Source organism: Aquila chrysaetos, chromosome 5 (assembly GCF_900496995.4).
Source record: "Aquila chrysaetos chrysaetos chromosome 5, bAquChr1.4, whole genome shotgun sequence".
Taxonomy (NCBI): Eukaryota; Metazoa; Chordata; class Aves; order Accipitriformes; family Accipitridae; genus Aquila; species Aquila chrysaetos.
The window spans coordinates 50,776,800-50,798,611 of NC_044008.1; the positions used below are offsets into that span (position 1 = coordinate 50,776,800).

The following is a 21,812-nucleotide window of genomic DNA, read 5'->3' on the forward strand; positions in this document are numbered from 1 at the left end:
GCCCCTCCGCGGGGGGGTGAAGGGCTGAGGCGAGGCGGCGCCTCGGGCAAGGCGCGGCGCTCGCCTCGGGGCGCAGAGGGCGGCTGCCGCCTCCCGCCGCGGGGATGAGCGCCTCGGCGGCCACCGGCGTCTTCGTCCTCTCGCTCACCGCCATCCCCGTCACGTACCTCTTCAACTGCTTGGCGGCCGGCGGCAGGTGAGGCGGGCGAGGCCGGGCGGCTCCCGCCCCGCGGGGAGGGCAGCGGAGGGGAGCGGAGCGGAGCGGGGAGGGGGGGCGGCGGGGCCGAGGGAGGTGCGGGCGGCCAGGGGAGCCCGGCGGGTATTTTTAGCGGCGGCGCAGGGAGAGGGCAGCTGCGGCCGCGGGGCTGAGCGGGACGGGGCGGGAGGCGGAGCGGGGCGGGGCAGCGCAGCGGAGGGCGCGGGTCGGGCCTCGCCGCGGGCAGCCGGGCGCCGGCGGGGAGCGGCTCGGGCGGGAGACGGAGACCCGCTCCCGGGTCCTGCCCGCGTCCTCTGTCGGGAGCCGTGCCGGGATGCGACCGGGGAGAGGCGAGCGGGGCTCCTGGCTCGGGAGCCCGGTCTGGCCCCTCACCCCAGGACCCTCAAAACTGCGCGTTTCGCATCACCTGCAGCGTGTCCCGGCCCCCTCGGGGCTCGGGCGACCGCCGCTCCCGCCCGCGGCTCGCCGCCGGGGCCGGCTGGTAACGCCGAAAGGGCGAACCGGCCCGGAAGGTACCGCCTGCCGCCGCGGCAGCCGCGCCCGCACCGCGCCTGAACCCCGGGGGCAGCGGGCGCTGGAGGCTGTGCCGGGGCTCTGCGGCCTCCCGCCGGCTCCCCTGTCAAGGCATTCACAGACAAAATCCAATTCTATTGAAAAACGAACGGAAGGACTCACCGGCCTCGGAAAGCTCCCCAGCCGCACGCCTCCGGCAGCCCGTAGGACGTGCGAGTTTTAACTGAGAATGCCCATATGCCCTCGCTCTGCCAAAAACATAGGATCCCAGGGTAAACCGCAGGTCTAGAAAAGCAAGGTCTTTCCTCATGGAAAAAACAGTGTACTTAAAGGTGCGTGTGGTATTTTGTGATCCCACAGCCTGGGGTGTTTTGCAACTTTACTGCACAAATATTTGCTCTGTGTTTTTAAGGCTTTGCTACATCTGTTCCTTCCTCATTTTCCTCCTTCTGGCCGGTAACTTAATTTTTTGTTTCTCATTGCTAGAGAAATGCCGAATAACACATGCTGACTTACTTGATTCATTGCCAATATTTATTTCAAATTGATAGACTGCAGTGAAAAGTCACTGCGATATTAACAGCTGTAACAGTATGAAGAAATTCATCACTGGGAAAACAGACTAGCAGAAGATTCAAACCGTAAAATAAATCAACAAGCTAGTACTGCTCATCCTGACTCAGAAAGTATGTGTGTATATATTCCGAAATATTTGATCTTACAAGTTTTTTGCAATAATTTTAAGTCAAGTTTTACTAAGGCTGAAATTGTTACAATGTTATTTGTTTGTACACAATTTGTTTTCTTGGCCCGCAGAGTGGTACTATGTATAAAATCATGTACCAAATATTCTTAGCTTATGCTTCTGGACTTTACCTACCTTCCCCCTCCTTTTTTTCCCCATACACAAGCACAAAAATGAAGACTGAGAAGGAGAGTCTGTCTTAAAGAGAACTAAATACGATTGACGCACTTAGAGCTTATAGACCAATTTCAAACTGAGTTTCTTAACTTGCGTTTTCGTGGGGAAGGAGACAAATTTGCTTTGTGCCGAAGATTTTTGTGCTTTCCTCAACTACGACTTTACATGCACTAACATTATAGCCCCATCTTCAGAGAAATGGTCTTTTCTGCCGAGCCCGCCTGCGTTGATTGCTGAACCCCCCCCCGCAAGCGATCCTGCCTTATAGGGCCAGAGAGACCTTTGGTAGCACTTCCAAAACTGGAAATTAAACCTAGATCCATCATAGGCGCTCCACACTGCTATTCCTATTCCATGGGACTGATGTGTTTTATTTGTGAATATGTAGTTCCCTGAGTAGATAATTTATTGCTGAGATTAGACTAAATGTCCCTAACGATCCTTTTTGGCCTTGAAATCTCTCTGTTTGTGACTTTCACCTCTTGTTGGCCTTTAAGTTTTCCATCATTTTTATTTATTTTTGCAGATACCAGTACGAAAACTGATTTTAGTTGGACAAATCTAGACTCCTGGATATGTTGTTTATCTAGCTATTTCCATATTTTCTTTTTTTAGATGATCACGTGTGAAAAGACAGGCACATAAATTCTGCAAAACTATAAAATGGGTACTGTGACAGACTATGAGATGGACTTTAAAAACAGCCTTTTAAAGTATTCAAAGTTACTTTAAAAGTATGTGCATTTGAGGATAGCTAGTAAGAAAAGGTGAAGAAGCAAAATTCTGTCTCTTTCTCTGTCTTTTAAATTTTTTTTCTTTTTAATACTCTTACAGTTCCTGGGTAATTGTTGCAGTTGGATTGCTGGTTCTGGTTTTTATTGCTCTGTTGGCTCGTGTTCTTGTCAAAAGAAAACCACCAAAAGACCCGCTGTTTTATGGTATGTCTTGGTAACAATGAAGCTAAATTCAGAAAGTGTTAATTTATTTAAATGATAATATGCGACAGTTATTTCAGTTTGAACATTTAAGGCATGGCTTCAGAACCCAGTCTGGTGAGGTGCTAAGGAGCCAAGAAAGAAAGAAAGAAAGACTGGAGAAAAAAGAGGAGAAATAATGCTTCTTTTGAACCTTTTTATTCTTCTCAAATAGGAGATCTGGCTTAGGGACAAGCCAGACCTCCTATTTGAAAAGAATGACACTCGAGTTGGGCTGTGAAAGTGTTTAAAATACTGTCATACCTGCTCTGTTAAGATCCTCCTTGTAGCAGTACTTAGGCACCACAGTAGATCTCTTACACCTGTCTCATCCTGAGTGGACTCATTTGGGATTTTTGGATCTATGGCTTGGTTCTTCCTATGACTGAATTCCTTAATTCTGCCATTTTTGTTAGGCTTCTGTGTTAACTCATCTTTGTGATACATAAGAAAGTTCAAAGCACTCCAACTCCTGGCTCAGGCTGTCTGCAGACTTGGGCAAACATTTCTATATTGATACTTTGACATAAAAGCATAAAGGTCTAGATTACCTTTTAAAAGGAAACCTTAGATCTAGATTACCTTATAGCAAAAATCTGGAAGAAAAAACACTGCTGTTTTTTTAAATTTTACAAGATGGGCCCATAGGCAAAGCAGTGTATGGACCACCTGTATTTGCCCTCTGTCTTCCTCCTCATGACAACTCGTAGGCATCTGTCCCCAGTGTTCTGCGCGAGGCCAGGAACTCTCAGTTCACACTGAAGTCAAAGGAAATAAATAACATAAACCTACTGCAAATAAATTTCCTGTCTCAAAGGAGTGACTCGCTAACTAGCCAGACAGATCTCCTATGGACTGCTGTGGCTAATGCAGTTTGCCTTGCTCACCTCCAAAAATGGCAAGTCGCGTTTCCCTCTCCACCTCACTTTTGTTGTCCTTTCTCCTTTCCAAGAGATGAGTACAGTCAAGGTTGTCTACTTTGTGTGACCAAGAGTTTTGAAAGGCTACATAGTCCTTTCTGCAGACACTGACTTTCCACGGAGGCTGTGCCTACAGTTCTACAGGATTTCACATTCCTAAGAAAAGCTTCCTAAGAACTCTTGACTAACCGCTAATTAAAAAATACTAAGCTATGTAGGAAAGTCATATTGTACATTAACTATCTGTGACCTCCAAGCACATGCATCTAGTCCAGTAGATCTCTGCCTGACTGAATTTATCGGACTGTGAAGCAACTGCATGATTCCAAATCTTTGTTAATTTATTAATTTTTTTCCCCTTTTTCTTATTACAGTTTATGCTGTATTTGCCTTTACCAGTGTAGTGAATCTAATAATTGGACTGGAGCAGGATGGAATTATTGATGGATTCATGACTCATTACTTGAGAGAGGTAAACAATTGTTTGCCTTACAAATGTAAATAAAATCTTTACTATAAATAACTTGGTATGGTATTTGTCACAGAAAAATAGCCACTTACATGTTCAAAAGGGTTTTCTCGAATTTGGTCATTGACCTGTTTCATTATTGTTATGGACAAAACCTTCACTGACTTGAAATCACTGACTCATTTGGGAAAAATAGCATACCTTTCAAGCTCCAATGGTATTTCACTTAGTTTAAATAATACCGTTCTGTATTAACTTCTGTGGGAATTGAATAGACTGTACATGTTTGCAGAAAGCCATAGATAGCACTCAGGAGTGGATGAGTACTGCAGTACCTAAATGTGTTACCAAGAAGGAAACAAAATTGCTCCTTTATTTTTGCCTAATCACTTTACTAAAAGGAATTAGAGTTAAAAAATGATGATGCCAGATGCGTACTCAGCAGAATCTGTTGGCTGCTGAACATCAACATCCACCAAAAATAGCTCAGTAAGAGCTTGATATGAAAGTCACTGAAGTCATTGAAAAGATTCCATGAACTGTAGCATGAAATGAGTTGGACCTTACAAGGTTATACATTGTCATCAATATATTCAATACTGTTTTAGATCTCTAGGTTGCTAAATATATCTTTATTTTTTAGCTTTTATCACTAAAATATGCAAAAGTAATATTTCCATAATGTAAGTAGAACAATGCTGACAGTCATACATAGGAGTTTTCCCTTCCATCTTGCACCCTATTTTGCAACTATAGAACTGATTTAATTATACCTAATCCTACCTAAATCAGGTTTGTGCCTGGCAATGTGTATCGTCAGTCAAAAACTGTACCTCTGGATTAAAAGAACATCAGTTACTTTTCTGAAATTGTTTCCTGCTGGTTTTTATTAATTATTTGTTCTTCTTCCTCTAATCAGTGTATCTTTTTTAAAATAAATGTTCCCTAGGGTGAACCATATCTCAACACTGCATATGGCCACGTGATCTGCTATTGGGATGGCTCTGTTCATTATCTGATGTATCTGTTGATGGTGGCAGCTATTGCATGGGAGTAAGTAATTTTGATTTGTGTACTGTTTACTTCGCTTGCATTCTCATATAACCTACAAAGGGCTTTCTTTTCTATGCAGTATTTAGATTTTTCTTTCAGGACCGTTTCATGTCTTAGGCCAAAGCAACGCTTTTAAAATTTCATTACTTTCAGGAATTGTACCCTCACCAAATTACTCTTAGCTGAATAAGCCCAGCAAATACACTGAGTTGTAGTCTGTCTTCACTCTGCAGCAGAGAGCATAGCCCATCTACATGCTTTGTGTTAGTTAAAAGGAAAGCTTAAAGATGATGCACGTTAAAACCTTGTGTGAAAACATTTTTTTTTTTCCTAAATAACATGTTTATGGTAGGAATAATGTATTACTTAGCATGATGATGATCTCTCATCCATGGTAGAGAGTACCATGCAGTTTAAGAGAAAATGGTTATTTCTAGAGATTCTTATGTTTCTTGCTGTTGAATAAAGAGTTTGAGAAAATAAGTATTTAAATTCCAGAGGCTAATGTACCCACTGGTAATAAAAGCATTAACAGAATGAAATGAATTATTAATTCTTTTATAGTCTTGTACAACCTGTGATGTGCAAAATCATGCAGCCTTCAAATGAGTGAAACAGCAAATAACTAAATATGCACAAATCCTTTACTGTTCATGTGATAACCTTCTCACACGTGAATGTAGGATTTCTCCATGTCCCCCTTCTCAGAGGCAAGAATCCACTGTTGACTTGTGGTACAGATTTTAAAACCTTTACTTACTAAGATACAACCATGGCAATTAGTATAATATTTTAGGGTGATTTGGGGTAGGGCATTTTTAGGGACGGTGCAATAATTATGTCTTGTTTTCTTTTTTACACAGACAAAGCTATAGAACCATTGGCCTCTACTGGCTAGGTTCCATTATCATGAGCATCATTGTCTTTATGCCTGGAAACATTGTGGGTAAGGACATAATTTTACGACTAGCTTTTTGCTGTGAAACATTTTCTAAATTCAGCATTAGGCTATCTATATATTACTGCAGTATTGGTTTGTTCTGTAATAATATGAAAGAGGAATTTTAGGAATATCAGTAAAGTGATGCAAGATATTTTGAAATTTAAATATGAGGAAGGGAAGATGGAGACCAGAAAAAAAAACCCTTTCAATTTACATTGCTCTCAAGGAAAAAAAAAAATGTATTGTATTTTGTGAGACCCATAAGGCTTTCATCCAAACTAAGTTTAATTTAAGCAATGAGACAATAACTGGCTCCTAGTATCATAAAAATATAAATCTTATTTTGCATAAAATTTCCAATTTACTTAATATTTCAAGCAGCTTACAAGAGGCATCCAAATCACCTTTAGAATTGAAATCCGGAAGTGATTCTATTTTCAAAATAAATTTAACATTCCTAGATTTCTAACATAAATCAGTGCATAGCTGTGCTGCTAGAGGTTGAGAATTGTAATAAAAATTTTTACATCATTATTACTGGCAGGTGGTCCTTTAAGAGTGCCACCCCCCTCAATTAAAGATTTCCTTTTTAGCAAAGCTTAAATTGATGCAAAGTTGGCAAATGTTCAACTGAGAAAAATGTTGATGTGTCCAAATCCTGTAGTCAGCTTTAGAAAAGCTCACGATGGCCCAGCTTTTTATGACAGAGGAAGAATATTCATGGTGCAGCCTGGGGCCAGTCCAGTTCCCTCCGTTGTAGATACACAGGCACCACAGAGAAAACAGTCAGCAGATTTAATGCTACAATATCTTTTCCTCTTTCCTCTAGTGAAGGCTGAGAAACTTGTTCTCAAGAGCATGCCTTCTGCCTTCCTTTCTGACATAGGGAGTAGCCAGTGTCTTTTAAGACACGGATTTTCCAGATTTACCTGCGCTGAGGATAGCTCTCTGAATTTATGTTTTGTCCTCAAATATTAGTACAGGCCTGTAGGAAAAATCAGGACTTTGGAAAACAAATGCAGTATCAGATCTTCAAAAATGGATGCATTCCTTTTTTCCATTTTTAAAAGAATGATGTCTGTATTTGAAACAGGTTCCATTAAGAGATTTCGAAGCTGTCCCATCCTATAGGATTACCTAGTGCAGAGTGACAGGGGTGGTTTCCTGTCCCCTCAAAACCCCCTTAATTTCTGAAATGGCTTCCTGTCTGATGGCTCGCTGTCACCTGTGACTCTACCACTGTTGAGCACATGATTTTCAACAAGATTTGTGTGTTGCTTTAAGAGCTATTTCTAATATTTTATGTTTACATTACCATAGCTGCTTCAGGTTTGATATTACATAGGACATTTTTTAACTCGTCTGCAACACAGCTTACAAATTCTCATACATCCTATGATTATTTTTTTAACAGGCAAATATGGAACAAAAGTGTGTCCTGCTTTTTTCCTAAGTGTACCATATATTTGCCTTCCCATATGGGCTGGGTTCCGAATTTATAACCAACCTTCAGTGACTCACGATACTCCAGTCAAGGTAATATTATTGTATTTAAGTGTTGGCTACTGTTAGGAAAACTGAAATATGCTTGGCTGTTTCTACTGAGTTTTATAGGTCCCTTGGTGAGCATGGAATGTACTGTAACTGTTCACTGTTACGACAATTCCTGCCAGGCTGCGTAGACACTGTAAAAATATCTATACTGTGGGACCATTTAATTATGGTGGGCTAAAGAAAAAGCAAAAGAATCTCATGTTTAGAGTAAAGAACCCCTTTCTAAGTGTAATTGTGTTACTAACCTCTATCTCTTCAGTTTCTGTTTCAATTTCTTAGCTGATGAAAATATTGACATATACCAGCTTCATAAAGCACCACAAAATCCTTATAGAAGCTCTGCAGGAAAGTATTCTTCTGCAGACAGCTTACAGATTGCATGTAATTTAATAATTTTTTGTATGTGCATTCTGCAATATTAGATTTTACAAGTAAGACACTGTACATTAATTGATATGAAAATTATTTACACACTTATTAAAAAAATCCTTAAAATTAATCTTTGCTTAAAACTCCTTAGACCTTTGCCTTTGAATTTAATAGTTGGGCTGTAATAAGTTTAACTGAGCAATCAAAAAATGCAATAAGAGTTTATGGACTGTTTTATAAAAAAAATAAAATAAAAATCCCTGCAGTACAAAGCACAGAACAGATCTTTAACTCTTTGTTGCTATAAGCAAGCCAGTTTATTGCCACAGCACACCATATCAGTTTTAAGTAATATAATCAATTAATATTTTTGCATCACAAGAGCTCCTGAGTCTCAGCCAGGTTCATTCTGTAACTGAAAACATAGACACAGATGAAGGAATTAGTTCCTATTCCACAGCTAATAGGCAGTCAGTGTGCAAGTGGCATAGCCTAGGGCATAGAATAACAGCAGATGATGCACTGACAGATTTTCCCAGAAATGTATGAAAGGTAACATTCAGCCATCCATCCATGATTCTTCAGTAGGAAAGAGAGGTATAGACAGATATGAATATCTCCTGAAGTTTGAAGAACTGCTACAGAATCACCACCTTTAGGGCAAGTCCCTGTGAAAGGCAAATTGGGAGAGAGACTTCAGGTGCCCAACCCTCTTCTACCCTCCTGCATAGGCTTACAAGAAACTACATGTCCCATCCCAAAGCAATTTGAGATGACTTACTTAAAGGTGTCACTAGTTCTGGCCAGAAACACATTCTTTAGAGTCATCACGGTAGAGAAGTGTAGCTAAAGGTAGTGATGGTGAGTTTTGCCATATATATTAGTGAGAACATCCTTTGCATGGAGGATGGATGAAGGTTTCAGTTCGTTTTCCTAGTACTGAGAACACCACAGAAATTGCTATTATAGAAAATACATGATGGACTGCTTATTTGCTGAAATATAGCTTACCAGCTCCTAAGCTTATCAGGAGCTAAATTGCTTACCTAGGTTTGATATTCTATTTCGGTATATATTGCAGAGAAACTTAGTTTTTTAAATTCTGTTTCAAAAAGAGAGTGCATAAAAAGCTGGTGATCTGAAAATTTAACATTGCACTTCTTAGTGAATCCTTTCTTGTAAACCTACACTTCCTTGCTCAGAAGGTGATAGAAAAAGCTTTGATTCCTTTCCCTGGGGCCTCCTACCCTTCCTACATCATTTCTTTTTTAGAAGTCGTATTTATTTTTATGCTCCATATCCAAGCATAAGTACTGTTCAATAACTGTATACCTTGAAATGCCTTTAAATCTTAACATGACTACTCATCAATTTTTCTTATTTTTTATACAACTTTCTCAGTCCCAAATTAAGTATTGTTTCCAGGAAATAATTGTGTGTAATGCTACTAGTCAGTTAGCTAATCATTGTAAGTCCTGAAAATAGTTCTCTTTCAATAGATCATTTGCAATTAGCTATAAAATTGAACTTTTTTTAGCTATCATTCAGAGTTGGTATTAAAAGATTTAGGAAGAAAATTTAATAATGCTTTTAAACATGATAGTGCAAGTATATAGAAAAATACTTACATGAAAGGAACAGAAGCAAGGTATATTCTGTTGGCCAAGGTATTCATTGCTATAATACTATAAACCAGTTAGTTAAAAAATAAATAAATCACTGTGGGGACAGAGAAGAGGTAATCAAGTTTTGGGTGTTTTCTAGCAGAGGTGGGTGCATGCGAGAGGAGTGGAGTTATGCCCTCATTTAGAATCAAACCAAGCTGTGCTGCAGTATTTACAAAGCCCAGCAGACTTATCTACAAGTATATCAGCTCAGAAAAGTTTAATGTAATTTAAAATTCATTAACAGAATTTATACACATAAATTCAGATTTGCACATGAATTCTGAAGGGACTGACTTCTATGGACAGCACACAAGACTATTCTGATTCCTTAAAACTGATCATGTAAGGAGCCTCTCAGAAGTTATGGAAAATAGCTTTTTCCTGGAAGTGAGAGAAATTGCAAAGCATGCCTACACACTTCCTTGCTACACAAAAGAAACAGCAGGGTTGGCGAGATCTGTGCAGAGTTCAATGTTGTTTGCAATAAATGGGAAACCTGTGGCGGGTCATCTCTACTCGGCCAGCGTATTTAACATGTAATTCATTTTAGCATGTATTGAAGCAACTTTGCTGTATAAAAGAAAGGTAAGGCAAAATTACTACATAGCTGAAGGCTGTCAGCAAAGTGCATACTGTCTTTCAAATTCTTGCTTCTGCTTTTTTTTTACGCTTTGTGTTTTCACTTTGTTTGCATAAATGTATGCATAGAGAAAAAAAGGTGTGAGTTTTCTGTACCATGGCAATTTCACAAACTTGTACTGCGCTAAAAGTCGTCTCCACTAATATTAGCTTTGTCTCCAGAACCTCTAAGTACAAAGTTCTATTGTGGCTTTGTGATCACAGTAAATATGCACATTAATTTAATATACATTTTGAAATGAGGAGTGATACATATATATAAACTTCATATTTAGACAAAAGTGGAAAGAAAATATATCAACCCTCAAACTTTCCATTATCCTTAGGTAGTCTACATCTGAAAATGACTTGCAACTCAGCAGCCATGGGAAGCCTTTGTCTTTCATAGGAATAAATATTAGAATATAGATATTCTTTGCAGGTAATATTATAAACATTCCTACAATAGTACTTTAAATACTGTGAAGTGACACCATACTGCCAAAACAGACCTGTTATTTGTGTTTAAAAAGAAACAAAGGTGTAACTTTTTTTTTTTTTCTGAAAAAGATCCTTTAAAAGAAAAAAATAAATAGTTTTATGAAAGGGACAGCCTATCTGTTTCAAATAGCCTTATTTTTGTTAACCTACAATTCAGATCTTGCAGTTCTTACTCAGGAATTGTGCTTGCAAGATTGGTTCTCCAGTTTCAATAACTTTATTGTGACTACCTTGATCCTGACTGCTTTTAACTGTGCTTCTACATCCTAATTATTGTTTTGTGCTTTGGAGACAATTCCACAAGTGTATAACAGGAAGGAAATCAGGTTTTTCTTTTGCTGTCTGCATGCCAACACATGGCTAATAAAAAGGAAGAGGAAATGAGTAACACATATAAATGGGGAAGTTTTCCCTCTGAACTACATAAAGATACTCTGATGTGCTTATAATTTTGCCTGTGACTACACAGTGCTGAAAGTGTACCTTGAATTATTTCCATGGGTCTTGTAAGTTTTACCGTGTAGGCAAAGAGATGACTTTGGTTCCTCCAAGCCATCTTCCATGTTAGGTATCTATATAGCCTTTTCCACTGTAGAGTGTGAACCCCTCACATCTGCCCATGTGGTGCAGCGGGGGGATTCCTGTTCCGAGGCTGAGGAAGGGAGGTACAGAACAAATCAGATCCAGATGCCGAGAAGCGCTTCAGTGCCCGTCAAAGGAATCCATAGCATACAGTAATAAAAGAATGAAAGGAGGATTTTCCACATGCTCCATATGTGCACACACGCATTTCTCTATTTCTGAAGTACATATTAAGATATATTATTTGCTCACTGAACTGAGCAGAGAATTCAACTGGCCACAGAAAGGCTTTTATTTTATGCCACTGATATTCCATTAATTTCAATAGCGTCACAGGCTGCTGAAAACCAGCATTCACTGTCAATAATGAGATGGACCCTCATTTTGCTGTCCCTCCAAACAGTCCTTTTACAAAATGTGTTAGATTCAACTTCAAATGTTTGAGACAAACCTACGTTTCCAAAGCTTTTCTACCTAGGGACATTCAGGAAAATTAATTCATTCCAATTAACAAAAGACACAACTTCGAAGAAATTAGTTATGCTGCTTTAAAGCCTTATGTGATTGCAGAGTTAGTGTTCATTTGATTTAGGTTGCTTTGAAAGTAAACTAATCTGTATTGAAATGGCTTTAATTGGATTTATCCATTTCTAGAGTTTATTCGGATTAATTTTCCTCACTGCATCCTATAAAGTCTGAAGTCACCTTTTTAGATGTGGAAATCTTTCTGTCTCTGAAATCAGTGGATAAATAGGGTAATGTAACTGAGAACTAACTGCGTCTATCATAATGTTTCACCACTTCACCCTTCTTGTAGTGACTGATCTGGAGTTAAATATACGTCATGTGGAACCTGGATGTACTCACTAAACATGTTCTGTGTTGCAGGTGGTTCAAGAAGTCCAGAAGAAAGGACTCTTAAGACGACCAATAGATTTAATGTTAGCTGCATACCTCATTCTAGCAACGGGGTTTTGCATATTTAGGGGCATGGTAAGTTGAAGATATTTTAATATTCTGGCCTCTAATTTTCAGTCAAACTTTTAAATTTGAAATCGTGTCTGTGTGAAAAAGTATGTACATTTTGGTTAAGGGAAATCTTGTGACTTTCAGAGTTGGAATAGGCCTTAGATATAAAAAGGACAAATTGATTATTTAGGATAATTAGTGGTGCTTTGCTTCTCCATTTTGCCCTGTGTAAAGTATGTTTTTCAAAAGGAGGTGCAGAATCACAAGAGTAAATAGCATCCCAAGTGCAGATGAAAACTCTTTTCATTGGTCTGGTGTTATATTTATGGCCAAGAACATGGAGACAAACCAACTAAATTAAATCTGTATTCATGTTTTTCTAAACAGAGACGCATAGTTAAAATTATATAGGAAACCAAGTTAATTTACACTGCATGAGATAGAGGAGAACATTTCCACCTGAAAAAAAAAATCATCCACATTACCTGAACAACACATGTTGTTTCTACTTACCAAGAGCTAATTTTTTAAAAATGTTTGCTTTTTAAGCATAGCCGATTGAATTAAAATTTCGCAGGGAATGAATCAGTACTGAAAATGCTTGAAGTAGATAAATCCAGTAGTAGGTAAATCTAGTCCTGTCAGGTCTAAAGCATTTTCTGTCTTAAGCAGAAGGGAAGTTGTATATCATTCAGTGAACAGAGCTCAATTGTTTAGGTGTCTTAGACAAATGCCTGCTTGCTTGATTTGTAGATCTGATTCTGTCTAGAATAATTCAAGAGGGGACAATAAGTACCCAAGCAACATTTTATTTACCTAGCACAGATTGTTCTTTTGTAGTTCTGTTGCTCACATTACTCTGTCATCTTCTGCTGTTTCTCTGAAAACTTGCCTCTCAAAAATATTTTTTTTCTTCTAACTTGTCACAGACTGCTTTCTTTCGTATAGATCATGCTATTCAGAGCACCACTGATGCAGGTTAATCAGCTGTTTTACCTGTAATTTCACTGTGGGAAATGTTAATCTCATGCTCTAACATCTAACTTGGTTCTGCAATCCCACTTCTTCATTTCTCAGAGGAATTTTTTTGTTGATTTTGAGAGTGTGGTCATTTCCTTACATATTTCCTTTACCAAACAGGAACTGCTTACTGGCCTTACTTACACATACAGAGATCAATTGAACATCTCTGTGTAAGCTGCAGTAACCATGATTTTGTGAAAAAGGTAATAAAACGTAATCCATTATAGTCTACTCGGACCTGCTTCTTGGATGCTCATGTTGGAAAAGAACAGGGAGGAATATCCACTGTTTGTAAATCTTCGCATTTCTTCTCGAAGTCACACAAAAAAATACACATGAAATTAAGTTGTGCAAAACTTACTGTTCAGTCCTGTAACTTAGGCATTAACGGTGCCTTGCCATAAAACACTTATAGTGACAGCTGTTGACACAGATTGCTAACTCATTTTAGAATAGTATTTTTTGTAGTAGTTTTAAGGGCTACTATGAAGAGGAACTACTTTTGCAACTGGGTCTCTCTTCATGTTTATTGGGGATTTTGTTCTTTCTATAGGAATGTAAAATCCAATAATCTCTCTCTTGCTACTCTCTTAAAAATTATTATTATTATTTTGAGTAACACCTGTCTCTCTGCATTGCTCTCCACTGCTACCTTGCCACAATGCAACACTTTTGTTGGACTACATTCATAGCTTACTATCCTAAAATTGGGTGCTTAGCCTGAAGTTTCCACTGTTTGAGCAATTTTCCATTGGAAAGTTCATTTGCTGGGATCAAAGTCTGTTTATCAGAGCAAATCAATAGCAATTATACTTTTACTACAGCATAGCCAACTGACTGAATTCTTTTCCAGTCAGAATCTTTAAAACAGGCTGTCAGCATTTCCTCGCAAACTTTCTGAGCAGGAGCTGAGAGGAGGCTGCATTTCGGCTTTTTAACCGGTGATCAAATGGATCACTGTTGCAATAGACTTTGAGCAAGCCTCCAGGGTAGCAGTGCTGTAGACCACTAGTGAATCTTTAGGCTGGTAACAGGTGTCAGGTTAGCTCGTTTTAGAACAAATTCTTTGTTCACAGGAAGTTTTAAAAATTCTTCTTAGATTGCTCTGGATTGCCCTGCTGAACTCTGCCGGCTATATATTCAACTTCATGAGCCTTATATAAAAGATCCTGCTGCCTATCCTAAGCTTCAGGTAAAGCACTGACTGTGGAGCATAGAGTGTTAAGAAGTGATTTGTTGACTGGCACAAAGATGAAGCCATGGGTTTCACAGATGGCAAGATCAATAAGGGAAGTATTTGTTCATGGCAAGTTAAACGGTATTTCATATTTTCTACTACAGCCATTACAGGCTACCAAATCTTCACTGTGATAAACTTAACTTAGATTCAAATCAGTTACCTAGAGTTACACATCTTAATTACTCAGGCTTCTTTTAATATAGTCCATGAAACAGATCTGCATGCTTTTTATGATCATTCCCCTTCCTTAGAAGGGCAAAGTAGACTTTCAGTCTGGAATAATGGAGCAAAAAGGGGTATAGTAGGACTAGGTTCCTTAAGCTCATGTTACGCTTCTGTAACTAGTGACACACTCCTTGAAACATGACACTTTTTACAAACCCTATTTACACAAGCATTGCAGAGGAGGGAATGTTGTGCTTTAGTTTTGTATTATTTGCAAGGTTGCCATTCTTTTGCAACCTTGGCTGCTGCATGGGGTCAGGGCCTGAAGCAGTAAGAGGATTCACAGGTGAGGCAATGAGCAGAAAACAAGTATCTCTGCTGGACCTATTCTTTCTGGGAAAGGGGTGGCTTGGGTGTCTCTCATACCTCCCAGCTGAAAGTGCAATGGAGCTTGAGAAATGGACACCCATGTTGTGTTGGACACCAAATTAGGTCAAGCCATGCTTATTGGCATGGTCTCAAGATGGCAAGGGGTAGGAAAACACGTCGTGGGATGAAGTGGATTTGGAGGGGGCAAAGAAACAACAGCCATCAATATTAGTGGAGGCCTTCGGGTAGTTGGATTCAGTCAACAGCATCCGGGTATGAAACTCTTTTCTCAAAGAAGTTATAGCTGCAAAAAGGCCCGGGAATCATTGCTGCCAGGAGTGTAGTTTTGAATAGTCTCAACTCCTCAGTCAGCAGCTGGCTGTTTTTGAAATGCATCTCCCTCACACTGCAAAGCAACTAATATTTCTGTTTAAAATGCAGATGCTGGCATACATGTTCTACTCTGTGCCATACTATGTGATTGCTCTGTATGGCCTACTGGTGCCTGGTTGCTCCTGGATGCCTGATATAACCCTTATACATGCTGGAGGACTAGCTCAGGTATTTCTTTGTAAAATGTTCGCTCTTGAATTACAAGTTCATAAGTAGAGACCTATGGAATAAATAAGGGGCCCAGGGCTTGATCTTCCCATGCAGGTTTTATGCCATTCTAACTCAGATCACCTTTTGTATTTGTAAAAAACTAATTTAAGGAAGTGGAGAATCAAACCTATTACATGTCTCTAATGGCTGCATTCTTGCTTTAGGAGACTTCTCTCCTTCTGCAGAATCTTTTTATTGGGCTCATTTAAACCTTATTAAGCACCATGCACTCTTTAGCTGAGACCGTGAAGGAAGCCTGTCTTAAAGCTGTAACAGTCAACCATGTAAAAAAAACCCCAAACACAACAAAACAGTACAATACATTGTTTCCATAATGTGTGTTGGCCAGCTAGGTAGTTTGAAAAATATAAATGGAAAAAGTATCTACTAGTCACACAAAACGGACAACATCAGTTGATGATGTCGATATAACACTGGGAACCTCTTGGGCCACAAACCACAGTAACACTTAAGACATGCCTGTATTGCCAAAGGCAGACCAATGATCATATTTCTTAACTTACTCTGTTCTGATTCTCTGAAATAAACAACTGTAGTTAATTACTAGATGGTGCTGATGCTTATGAGTAGACAGACCAAAAGAAAAAAATTCAACAGGAGCTAGTAAATGACTTCTCATGACACACAGATGAGCATTAAACAGTTGAGACAGAGCGACAATTGATTTGTACTGCATGTAGGAAACGAAATGTGCTCTGAGCATCCGGACAATGCAAAAAATACGCACATAATCCTGCAACAATAATGAGAACATAGGGATGTCGCAATAAGTGTAATTCAAGTACTACTATTAGACAAACACAGACCAACACTTTGTTCCTCAGGCCTGAGATAACAATCAGGGATACAAACTATGATCCAGCTAAATTGCCCAGTAAGGATGGGGGGAGTGACATTTTATTTTCTGTTTGTGAGCAATTATCACAGAGAATATAACTTTTTTTTCTAAACAGTTTATAGAGAATCTTGAATTACCAAATTATATCAAAACAGAATCTGGCAAGCATATTAATGAGGAGGTTTAGGTGCACAAAAGGTATCATAAATATTATACAACTCTGTGTGGCCCAAATCTAATCTAAAAAAAGCACAAGCTAGCTAAAGTAGGCAAGCCAGTGTCAGGAACCTCTCTCTACTGACAGATTACTCGGGTTTCATGAATTCCCCAGACAGTCAGGAAAGAAACCGCTCCTTCAAAGATTATTTAGCACAAGGAAAAGCAAACCAGAAGTCAGTGTGCTGACTATCACAATCTTGCAAACTTACCAAAAACAACAGCCTCCCAGATTGGAGGCAATTTTTGTTTGGTTGATTTGGTTTGCTGGGGTTTCCTTTGGTTTTGTTGTTTTTGTTTTTCTTTCCCATAACAAACGCTCGCTTTTTTTTTTTTTTTTTGGTAATGGCACTTTGTACCTTTTAGCTGTACAATTAATACAAGCAAGATTTTGTTGCTGAAGTCTAAAACCCCTCTGTTGTCCCTTGTGGTTTGGCTTCAGGATAATGCTGATTTACACATTAGACAAGGAGAAGAAAAGCTACTGGTAACCCAAAGCTAACACTCAAAACTTCCCATTTTACTCTTTAAAGCTTGTCCTAGGCACAAGCAAAAACCGTGGGCTGACAAAAACTGATTAAGAGAACTGTATGTTGCTGCACACTCCCCACATTTTATCCTGATTCAAAAAACATTTCTTTAAGTTTGGGAGGTTTTTTGTTTTGTTTTGTTTTTTTTTGTAGTTTTTAGTTTAATGCACTGCAGAATGAACTTCAGTCATCCCACAGCTGAACATAATTTAATTGATTTGGCTTGGTGAGCAACCTGGGATGAAAAACGTGTGTGACAATGAATTGAGGACTCCTATATTATTTTGGATTTGGGCACAAAACACATTTCTAGGTTTGTCCACTGTTTTCTCAAATTAAAACATTGTAACTGATAATTAAAACATATGTAGTTACTGAACCACATTTTGCTTTCTATTATGCACAAAGGTCCAATAAAGGTAAGTATCTAACGATGGAAACAGTGGGCATTGCTCTCTTGGAATGAACACTGCTCCTACAGATAAGGAATGTGGAGATTTTAATTACTTTTATTTCTATCATTATGAAGTACGTCCTTTTTACAAAAACAAGTCTCAAAATACCATGTGATACATCTAAACTAAGAACCTCTAAAAGTGCCTTGCCTTTCACACACAAAGAGAAATATTTACTGTGTTTCAGAATTACATGTAGCTCTCAGCTTGAATTATTCTGTTACTAACATTCAAACTCCAAAACCAGGTTGTGACCCTTATTGGACTTTCTGAAGCTTCAGGAAGAACTCTTTAAATGTCACACGACTAAAGTACCAGGAGCTTTGATTATACAAAAGGGTTGGAATAGCCTTTGATTTTGATTAAATTGCTATCTCCCTGTGCAAGTGAGCCACATGAGAAGGGATGAAGAGCCATAGCCCTGCTATCCAAAACCATTCTGTCTCACCAACTCTCCATAGCCTACTTTCCTATTCTCTCAGATGTAGAAAGTTTTTCTCTACTCCTTCTTCATCTGTTTTCCTTAATCCTGCAATTTTTGTGGCTACTTTCTGCAGTGTCTCTTGTCTACAAGAGAACTGAAACCCAAGGAACATATTTTTCTAGGTTACTTTCTCCCCACTCATATTTGATAGCTTTCCTTAGGCTCATAAGATCTGGTCCAAATCTCTCCAAAATAAGTTACAGTCTTTGCCTGATTTTAGTCAGTTTTAGAGAGAAGGCACAGAGTGAAGAAGGACTCCTAACCTTTTTCCAGGCCCTTCTCTGTCCCTGGCCGGAGGGCTTTCTTGACTGCAGGGTAAGAAATATTTGAAGTATTGCCTATGATTAGGCTACAGGCAAAAAATATTGTAAAAAAACCCAAACCCAAACTAATTCATAAAGACAAGAAGCTTAATGAGTAGCAGGCATACACAAATTGCAGTTGTCAATTTGAGCAGTGCCATGTCCAGTACCAGGCAGCTTCCAATTGCTGTAGGACAGCCTGATCAGCAGGCTGGCCAAGGCTTCAAGCTTAACAAAGGCTGTATGTTAAACAGATAAGGCTACCTTAGAAGTTCACCTACAGCATCTCATTTGGTTGATTTCTCAGCCAAGGTTTAGGGGTTTGATCCTCAAAATTCTCCACTTAGAGTGGGTTCAATAACAGAAAGCACCAAGAAAGCTTATTCACTGAGAGGACCTGATCCCAGCGAGGTAACAACAGACTCAAGGTTGCTCTCACTCACTGCAATGCCAGCCTATTGCACAACAGGCACAGAGATCTGCAGTAACTAACAGCTCTTACTGCTTAAAATCATTATTTTGGTGCAAGTCTGGCTGGTACTTGAAAGAAGAGCAGGACTGGGCTACTGGTGAGCGAGAGATTTGCTTTTAAGATACACCCCCTGCCCCACAGGAGAGAAAAAAAAAAAAAAAAAAAAGTGTGGGGTGGGGTGGTGGAGGAGAAGCGCAGTACAGTCATGGAAAGGAAACATGAGATTAAAGACATAACACAGTTTCCACAGAGGGAAATCAAATTTAAAAAAAAAAAAGTGACTTTAACAGACCTAGATATCCTCCCTGGTAATGAAAGGAAAGAGCAATGTGTTATATCAAAAAACAAGTCTAATAAACAATAATTTTATTATGTGGTACATCATTAGCTAGTAAAAATCTTCATGGGCTACAAATAGAACAAACTGTTTCTGCTGTTTCATTTTATAACGCTCAAAGCTTACTAATGTGCCACAACTCTTCTAAGAAACGAGACCACATAATAAGGCTTAGATCTTCAAAGGCGTCTAGGAGGCTGTGGGAGTTCTGGGTCTCTCAGAAGCAGCCCCTTACAGCTCTTTCTGACAAGGCTTACCGTGAACTTATTATGAATTTACTATCAACTTACTATGATGCACAGCTGGCCACTCTTGGAGACAGGCAGGCCTTGCAACCCTCCACAGAGAAGTACATAGCTTAGCATCTTGTTCACCCCAGAAGAGGCTCTAAAATGCTAGCAGGAGGCTGTTATTGTGTCCAGGTAAACATCAGACAGACCCAACCCTCCTACCTGAAGCCTGGTGGTGGCTGGCTATCTGCTTGGGAAACAGCTACCTCATATAACAAGAGGACTTTGCTGCTGAGCACTAATGCTCTGGCTGCCTGGGCTGAGATGGCTTCCAAGGCAAGGAAAGGTAGCAGGGTTCTGAGCAAGACCACCCAGGTGCCAAAGGCAGTTCCTGCCTGAGACAGGCGAGAACAAACAGGCTGTAAGAGACAGACTGAATTATGAGGCCGATATAAAAAGGCTGCTGATAGCATGCCCCTGAACATCTGTTTACTGTGTAATAGCTATTTACAGAAACATGCTAAGTGGCACTCTGCTGAAGTGTGTTTGTATTTGATTTGATTACTCCGTTTCCTGACTCAGGTTTGCTAGATCAGCTCTCCCTATTCAGTGGAGGTGGTTAGAATCACCTGAAAACCAATTTCCTTTTCAGTTTTGATGTATGGTCTCAGCCTAACCTTTTGCTAGAGGGGTGTGTATTAGAACACCTGCACTGTATTACACTTTCTACTTTGCTAACTGTGAATGGAACTGTGTTCTTTGTGAGTCCAAAATAACTCCCGCTGAAGCCAGAACAGAGGACGTGATTTGGCCAGAGTGTACTCCTCTGCGTTACTAAAATCCTGGTGTCCCTTTCTCCTGCTCTGCTTAAGATCAAATTGATGTTCTTCTCAGATCTCCTCCACTGCTAAGAATAAAAAAAAAAAATTGGACACACAATAGTTGATGTGAACGAGCTGTGGCTTGAAATAGCAGGTAACAGATGGAGACAAAAGACAGTGACTATCCTGATGCTTCTATCTTTAAATGTTTGTTTATGCTAAAAATATGCTTCAGCTCAGCAAGCTTGTCTTTGCATATAACCTTCACTGTAAACTATATCTATACTTCAGAACTGCCCTGAGACCAAAAGCCAAATATTGCAGACGTTTTCTGAAGTCACCAGGAGTTCTGGGATCAGAATCTGGAAGACTGGGTTTAAGATTAAAAAAAAATCCCAAACCAGAACTAACATAGCTTCCAGAATTTCATTTTCTAACTTTATTCAGAGTGAGTGAGTGTCTGTCTGCTTCCCATTGATGCCAAACACCACATTCCTAGGTAGGTGTGTGCAAGTCCTACCCCCACTACAGGGCTGAGGCTTAGGAGTGCAGATCTCTACAGTGATGGACACTTCAGCAGCCATTTGCCTGGGGAAGGATTGTGGACCCTGTTGCATGAATAATCACCTATAAGCCAAGGCTGAAATCCTATACCTGATATAAAGATGAGTGCCACCATGTGCATAAAATAAACCTCCTACTGTGCCACTGATGGTTCCATTTATGCCTCTTATACCAAGATACTAATGACCTTAGTTTAGACTGTATTTTTATACCACTGTGCAAAAGTATGATGGATAACTCTGGAATAAAAGGGCTGGCTTGGAAAATGTCACTGGAGATGCATACTTGCATGCAGATTATGCTGTCTTTCCAAAATATACATCAACTTTACCTTTTTTTAATATATACGTTATATACACACCACAGGCTCAATTTTCCCATATTGGTGCTTCTCTTCATGCTCGAACTCCTTACATCTACAGAGTCCCTGAAGAAGCAAAACAGTTTTTCCTGATATTGAACGTAATGTATGGGATTCTTCCCCAGCTGTTGGCTTACAGGTGTGTCAACAAGCCAGAGTTTTTTATGAAAACAAAACAAGAAGAAAAAACAGAATAGCACAACTGTTTTCAGCTCCTCTTTTTGGCTACGTATATTATTGGGTTGGGATGTAACTGAACTGCTCAGATAGAACCCAAATGAAGCGTGTAAGATGTGTAAAATTGCACAATTGTGTAAAGTTGCACGGTCTGTTTTGTTTATCCTACTCAAAAAGGGAAAATAAAGATGACTGCCTTCAATACCACTTCTCAACATTTTGACTTTGCGCTGTAGTGGAGTTGCTAGTTCACATAGCTATTTTTAAGTAAGCTGCTTTGACAATTTTAGAAATACTGCATGAAGTTAAATAATAATAATGATGTCAGTGTTC

General features: G+C 39.4%; 1 protein-coding gene across 7 annotated transcripts in view; it reads left to right on the top strand.

Annotated features, from left to right (window-relative positions):
• TM6SF1 (transmembrane 6 superfamily member 1) overlaps positions 1 to 21,812 on the top strand; it is a 25,873-nt gene continuing 4,061 nt past the window's right edge. Inside the window, exons 1-10 of one of the 7 annotated variants that reach the window (XM_030015306.2) lie at positions 6 to 196; positions 2,487 to 2,590; positions 3,921 to 4,018; positions 4,965 to 5,068; positions 5,932 to 6,014; positions 7,426 to 7,547; positions 12,191 to 12,295; positions 14,394 to 14,486; positions 15,510 to 15,629; positions 20,877 to 21,207. In XM_030015306.2, the coding sequence (XP_029871166.1) occupies positions 105 to 196; positions 2,487 to 2,590; positions 3,921 to 4,018; positions 4,965 to 5,068; positions 5,932 to 6,014; positions 7,426 to 7,547; positions 12,191 to 12,295; positions 14,394 to 14,486; positions 15,510 to 15,629; positions 20,877 to 20,921 (966 nt within the window). In that variant the 5' untranslated portion in view covers positions 6 to 104 and the 3' untranslated portion in view covers positions 20,922 to 21,207. Of the gene's footprint in view, positions 197 to 1,236; positions 1,417 to 2,486; positions 2,591 to 3,920; positions 4,019 to 4,964; positions 5,069 to 5,931; positions 6,015 to 7,425; positions 7,548 to 12,190; positions 12,296 to 14,393; positions 14,487 to 15,509; positions 15,630 to 20,876; positions 21,208 to 21,307; positions 21,682 to 21,812 lie in introns of those variants that run through there. The other 6 variants (XM_030015302.2, XM_030015308.2, XM_030015303.2 and 3 more) reach the window with 6 other exon arrangements.